This window comes from Malus domestica, chromosome 13 (genome assembly GCF_042453785.1).
Source record: "Malus domestica chromosome 13, GDT2T_hap1".
NCBI lineage: Eukaryota > Viridiplantae > Streptophyta > Magnoliopsida > Rosales > Rosaceae > Malus > Malus domestica.
In genome coordinates this window covers 31729005-31736150 of record NC_091673.1, presented here as the reverse complement: position 1 = coordinate 31736150, position 7146 = coordinate 31729005, and the positions used below count along the sequence as shown (strand labels likewise).

Sequence of the window (7146 nt, the reverse complement as noted above, 5' to 3'; positions counted from 1 at the left end):
ATCTTGTCTCCCACCGAGGTAGAGACTTTGAAAACTTTGTAAGGCTCGCTTGAAGAGCGCCTTCGTAGTTTTAAGGACATAGTTTTCAAGTAGTACCTTATGTTTATTTATTTTATTTATTTTATTTTTTATTTTTAATAAGGCTTTGGAGCCGACTCCTTCTTCTAAAGAAATAAAGCACTTATGTTCTTGAATTTGCTCTTCAATCTTCAAAGTGTTATATATATATATATTTTTTTTAGATGGTGTGACTGTACTTGAATTTTTGATGCTTCAAGTTGCCTACGTACCCTCTGTTGAGGAGGGATCAAGTCATAACGTAGTTCAAATGAGTGATGAATTTAACAGTGATTTTGATGATGATTTTATCGTACACAGTTTATGCTCTTGCGGGCCAGGAGCTTTGGTTCATGCAGTTTAGGCTCGTGCGAACAAAGAGCATGGGTTGTCGCCTTTCAGGGGTAGTAGCGCTTCAAGAATTTGCCATTGATAGGGCCGATCTTCAAGCCGCCTTCCGCCATGATTAAGTAGGCGCCATTGGTGTAGACTTTTTGTATTACGTATGGTCCATCCCATTTTGATGTGAACTTGCTCTTTGTCTTGTGAGTTGTGATGATAGGCATACGTAATGAAAGGACGAGATCTCCCATTTGAAAAGAACGAGGCAAAACTTTCTTGTTGAAGGCCTTGGAGAGTCGTGCTTGATAACATTCCAAGTGTTGCTGGGCTTCGAGTCTTTTCTCATCCAACGCTTCCAGCTCTTGAAGGCGTAACTTTGCATTCTCTTCATCAGTCACGCCTTCTTGTATAGCCATCCTTAGCGAGGGGATTTGACTTTCGAGCGGTAGAACAGCTTCCACGCCATATATGAGAGAATAAGGTGTAGCTTGGGTAGGCGTTCTATATGTCGTCTTGTATGCCCAAAGTGTTTCGCCTATTCTTTCATGCCAGTCTTTCTTTGTTCTGCCGATTACCTTCTTCAGGAGGTTGCACAATGTCTTGTTAAATGCTTCTGCAAGACCGTTAGCCGGAGCATGATACATGGAGGATTTGTGCTGCTTGAACTTGTATTTCTCGCAGAGCTCGTCCATGAGTCGGTTGGAGAACTATTTTCCGTTGTCAGTGACAATGTAGCGAGGCACACCATATTGGTGGATGATATGTTCCTTGATGAAACGGATGACAGTTTCCTTCTTGACTTCCTTCAGGGGTATGGCTTCAGCCCACTTGGAGAAGTAATCTGTTGCAGCCAGGATGTAAGCTTCTCCTGCAGATGACTTTGGCGCAATTGGTCCTACTACGTCTAATCCCCACGCATCGAATGGCCATGAAGTAGCTGTAGGGTGTAATGGTTCAGGCGATTGATGTATGAAGTTGGCATGAAATTGGCAGGCTTGGCACCTTTTGGCGTGTTCTAAGCAGTCCTTTACCATGCTTGGCTAGTAGTAACCCATTCTTTTGAGCTGGAAATGAAGCTTCGGTCCAGACTGATGCGCTCCACATATTCCTGAGTGTGCTTCTTCCATGGCTTGATTGGCTTCTTCCTCGCCTAAGCATCTCAGAAGTACTCATTCAAAAGATCGCCGGTAGAGTGTCCCTTTGTAATAGAGGAAGTGATGCGCTCGTCGACGTACTTCAGAGCGGTGTTTTGGATCATCTGGGAGTATTCCATGCTCCAAGTAGTTGATCAGCGGCTGTCTCCATTCTTCAATGTTGACCGGAAGTATGGAAATAATATTTGTATCACTTAGTACCATTTCAGTGACAGGCGGGATTACCCATCTTTGGCAGACTGGCACGTTTGTGGCTTCGTCTTCTCTTAATGTTATGCTCGAGGCTAGGTTGGCGAGAGCGTCTGCCATTTGATTCTCTTTTCTTGGCACGTGTTCTAGTGTTACGGCCTCAAATCTTTGTAGCAATTGCGTTGCCAGCTGGAAGTATGGGACGAGATCATCTTTCCTAACCTCATATTCAGTCAAGAGTTGATTGATTATGAGCTTGGAGTCGCCATATATATCAAGGGCTATGATTTCCATGTTGATTGCCATTTGGAGCCCGATGATCAGTGCTTGGTACTCAGCGACGTTGTTGGAGCATAATTCGCTTAGTTGGAATGAATAAGGTAGTATTTGCCTTTGTGGCGACATGAATACTACTCCTGCCCCCGCTCCGTTTGCTCGTGCAGATCCGTCGAAGAACATCGTCCATGTCGGGAATATGTCGATGTAGAACACCTCTTCGTCAGGCAAGTCGTTTGAGATTTTCCAATCAGCTGGGATTGGATGGTCGGCAAGGAAGTCTGCTAGCGCTTGTCCCTTGACGGCTTTAGCTGAGACGTAGATGATCTTGTATTGATTGAGAAGCAATGCCCATTTAGCTAGTCGTCATGTCAAAACTGGCTTGGACATGACATATTTGACCAGGTCAGCTTTAGCAACCAAGTGGATGGTGTAAGCATGCATGTAATGTCTGAGTTTCTGGATGGCAAACATCAAGGCAAGGCACATTTTTTCTATTGGGGAGTAGTTCAACTCAGCGCCGGTGAGCGTTCGACTGAGGTAGTAGAGCGCTCATTCTTTTTGGGATTCGTTTTCCTGTGCCAAGAGTGCTCCAACTGAACTTTCCTGAGCAGCGATATACAATATGAGCGGTTTCCCTGGTACAGGTGCCCCCAGGACAGGTGGACTTGATAAATACTTCTTTATGCTTTCAAAAGCATTGTTGCATGCTTTGTCCCATACGAATGGAACATCTTTCTTCATGAGTCGACTGAACGGTTGACAACACCCTGCAAGGTTGGAGCTGAAGCATCTGATGAAGGCTAGCCATCCTTGTAGACTTTTCAACTCGTGCAGGTTTCTTGGCTCGGGCATGCTTTGAATGGCCTTGATATTTGATTGGTCCAATTCAATGCCACGATGCTTGACAATGAAGCCGATGAACTTTCCAGATGTGACGTCAAATGCACATTTTAACGGGTTCATCTTGAGGTTGTATTTTCGCAACCTTTCGAACACTACTCGCAAATCCTTCAAGTGATCTGGTCTTTTCTTTGTCTTGACCACCACATCGTCTACATAGCATTCTACATTCTTGTGTAGCATGTCATTGAAGATCTTCTGCATTGCGCGTTGATATGTAGCTCCAGCATTCTTCAGGCCAAAGGGCATCACCTTGTAGCAGTAGATACCTTTTTTGAGTGCGGAAGGCTGTTAGTTCCTCATCTTCAAGAGCCATACGAATTTGATTGTATCCAGAAGAGCCGTCCATGAATGATAGTGCCTCATGGCCAGTGGTCGCGTCCACCATGATTTCAATGATTGGCAAGGGGAAGTCATCATTTGGGCAAGCATCATTGAGGTCTCGGAAGTCTACGCAAACACCTATCTTCGAGTTGTGACGGTGCTGCAACGACATCTTCCTCGAGGATTTCATCTTCTTCACCTTCTTGGATTGTGATGTGGAAGACGTCTTGGGCCTCTTCTTTGGTGTTGACCTCTCGAGCTTGTTGGCATGAAGATTGTCCAGTGTGGATGATGGTGCGCCTTTTCACTTTCAGTGATCCAACTGTGTTAACCTCCAAAATTGCTTGGCGCTTCATTCTTGAAGGAATGGAACTTCGAACGTCATCCTTTTCTGCCAGACGATCGATCTTTTCTACTTCTGGTGTTGTCTTTCTCCTTTTGGAAGGCTCTTTGGCTTCTCCAAGTCTTTCCATAACTGACTGTCGTGGAGGAAAGCTAGTCGTATTGCTTTGCTTCGTAGGTTTCGATAACCTTTTGAAAACAGAGCTTCGAGATACTGACGTGTTAAGCCTTTTGAAGACGGAAGTTCTGTTTTGACCCCCAATGAGTTTAGGTGCCGAAACTCTGGTCCTTGAACGATTCATTCTATCGAATACTGACGTCTGAGGGGCAGTTCGAGGCTCCTCTTTATCTTGTATAATGCTCACGCTGATGTGTTGAGCGCTAGCATTTTTTGCCTTGCTGGAGATCTTCACCGGTGCATTTGGTGTAAAGCCAAGTCCAGCTTTGTTGTTGTTGACCCCGTAACCATGCTCCTCCAACTTCTTCTGAGTTTTAGTAAGATCACGTTCGTTGTTTTTTATGGTGTTCAAATCCTTCTTTCCCAAATTTGCAGAGGAGGTGAAGTTATACCCAGCTTTCGACATGAGTTTGTAGGCGTTTGGATCAAAACCTTCTTCGGTCCTCTTGGTTGGGAGAAAGCTAGGTTCTACTCCCTTTGGCAGGCCTTTTATGAAGCCTTGTGATGGCTTTGCAACCTTAATGTCGCTTAGCTGTGTCAGAGGCAAAACTGCATTTGTTTTGAGCAACTTTACATTATCCGTGTGCCGCTGTGCATCGGCTTTGCTTGCTGCAGTTTCAAACGGGGATTGACCATTCTTTCTTCTCGACGTTGGGATGTATCGGAAAACAGGTATGTTTGGTTCATTTGAGGGCGTCCTATTCCCTCTGGTTGTTGCAGGTTTAGCAAGCTCATCGTCGTTTTTGCTTGAAGATGGCATAGCTTCTTCTTCTTGCTTCTTGGGCACGGCTTGCCATTCCTGTTTTTTAGGTGTTGCTTTGGCCATGGATTTGATCTCTTTTGGAAGAGTTTCGGGCACCATGTCTTCATCCATGTAGAACTTGGCATCTGCGAAATGTGATTCGGCTTCGGTGAATGGCTTGGTGTCACCATAGATCACCTTTACTCTTTCTCGGTAAAATTTTAAGCATTGGTGAAGGGTGGACGGTACTACTCCATTCGCATGGATCCAAGGCCTTCCTAAGAGCAAATTGTAGGAAGTTCTTGCATCAATCACGTGGAATATTGTGCTTGACTTGAGTTCACCAATGGTCATCTCTACTCGGATCATGCCCATCGCTCTTTGTCCTCCTTGGTTAAAACCTTGGATTAGTAGACGGCTTAGGGATAGTTCATCCACGTTGATGCCGATTGTGGTCATTGTTGACTTTGGCATAATATTTATGGCTGATCCGCCATCCACAAACATGCGGCTGACTTTGTGCTCCCTTACGTAACCAGAGATGAAGAGAGGTCGGTTGTGAGGCTTGGATCCTAGCAGCAAGTCTTCGTCGGTGAAGTGGATTACGTCCTCGACGGCACAGCATGTGGCACATTCATGTGGTCGAAGCTTCAAGCTTTCGTTATTACTTTCTTACACTTCATGGTCGTCGGAACTTGCCAAGACTGCTGCCAGTGCTTTTCGCATCTTTTTTGGCAACCGGAGCGCTCCCTCGATGCTAAAATGTGTTGGCAGACCTTCTTCAGTTGTAGGAGTCTTTTCCCCCTCGGTGGTGACAACTTTGCCTTTTGAGGGTTCTTCCATTTCTACTTCAACCATGTGACATGCAGTGATAGTGCACTGTTGGAAGAAGTCCTCCGGGAAGTATTCGTGCAAGGAGACGGGAATACGTGGCTCTTGCTCCATAGGTTCCCCAACATATGTTGACTTAGCAGCTCTTATGCTTCTTTTAGGCTTCCTATTGTTGCGGCGGCGATGCTTTCTCGCTTGCTCCCCCTTTGGCTTTATAGCTTGTGGTCTTGGCTTCCTCGTCTTCTTATAGGTCACCAATGTCCACCCTTCTTCATCATCGATAGGTGTATCCATGTCGTTTGCCCCCAATGATGGTTGTGCAGAAGGTGCCGTGTAGCTTGTGCATTGATAGGAATGGTCGGGTATTTCTTGAAGAGGCACGGGATCAAACGATTCGAACACGATCGTAGTGGTATGCGTTGCAGCTGTGTCTTCTAGGTCGAGCTCAATCCGCCCTTGCTGTGCCAACTTCATGATGAATTCTTTTAGGATGAAACATTTGCCCACATGATGACCCACGATACGATGGTACTTGGGATCGTTGGTACGGTTCATCTCTTCAGGGCGTTTGCATTCAGGCAACTCAATCACCTTTTTCTCCAGCAAGTCGTCCAGCATTGCGTCCATGTCGGAGTCCAGAAAAGGGTATACCTTCTGCTCCAGTTCCCTCAAAGTGTTTTTGTACCTATCTTAGGTGTGGGAAGGCTCACTTCTTTTTATCTCCTTTGCTTTGTTATTGAAGGAGATTTTAACGGGTGCGGATGAGGTCTTGATAGGGGTTGTATTGGTGGTAAAAGCTTCCTTGGCGGGCTTTTTTCCATGATTGTCTGCTCTTGAAGTAAACACCTTATCCCTTTTGAAATCGGTGATTGGCTCATTCTTTCCATGGTGGGCGATGCTCAGTTCCATGTCGTGGGCACGGGTGGCTAATTCTTCAAAAGTCCGTGGTTTGATACCTTGAATGATGTATTGTAAACCCCATTGCATGCCCTAGATGCACATCTCAATTGAAGAAATCTCGGAGAGCTTGTCCTTACAATCGAGGCTTAGATTACGCCATCAGTTGATGTAGTCCATGACTGGTTCTTCCCTCCATTGCTTCGTGCTCGTCAGCTCTAGCATGCTCACAGTGCGGCGGGTACTGTAGAAGTGGTTGAGGAATTCCCTTTCCAACTGTTCCCAGCTGTTGATGGACTCGGGCTCCATGTCCGTGTACCACTCAAAGGCGTTTCCTTTTAACGAGCGCACAAACTGCTTGGCGAGGTAATCTCCCTCTGTCCTTACATTGTTGCAGGTTTCGATGAAATGTGCGACATGTTGCTTCGGGTTTCCCTTTCCGTCAAATTTCATAAACTTCGGCAATTGATAGCCCTTCGGCATCTTTAAGGCGTCGATCTTCCTGGAGTAAGGCTTCGAGTACAACATGGAGGCATGTGAGCTCCCTTCGTACTGCGCCTTGACGGTGCTGGCGATCATCTTCTGCAACTGCTTGATGGAAAGAGATCCCATGAACGTTGTTGTTGGGTCGAGCTTTAGCTTTTCTTCAGCTTTCTCCACTATAGGCTCATCTTCTTCATCGTCTTCCTTCTTTAGAGGATCAATCTTCGGGTTGGGTTTCTCGCCGTCCTGCGCCTCTAGTTGGTTGACGAGTGCTGCAATTTGCAAGTATTTTTCTTCCACAGTTCGGGTTAGCCTTGCGATTGCTTCATTCATCTGAGCCAGCTGCTCATCGATTGAAGTTGCTCCAGTGGTCATAACTTGCATGGTTGAACTGCCGCTTGAGTCGGCATCAGAGAGCATGGATTCGG

General features: G+C 45.9%; 1 protein-coding gene across 1 annotated transcript; it reads right to left on the bottom strand.

Annotated features, from left to right (window-relative positions):
• Positions 1 to 1426: 1426 nt before the first annotated feature.
• Positions 1427 to 2048, bottom strand: LOC139190937 (uncharacterized). Its single transcript, XM_070811428.1, has 2 exons — positions 1635 to 2048; positions 1427 to 1549 (listed from the first exon to the last, which is right to left on the bottom strand). Exons 1-2 carry the CDS (start codon positions 2046 to 2048, stop codon positions 1427 to 1429), a joined length of 537 nt encoding a protein of 178 aa, XP_070667529.1.
• Between the last annotated feature and the right edge of the window lie 5098 nt (positions 2049 to 7146).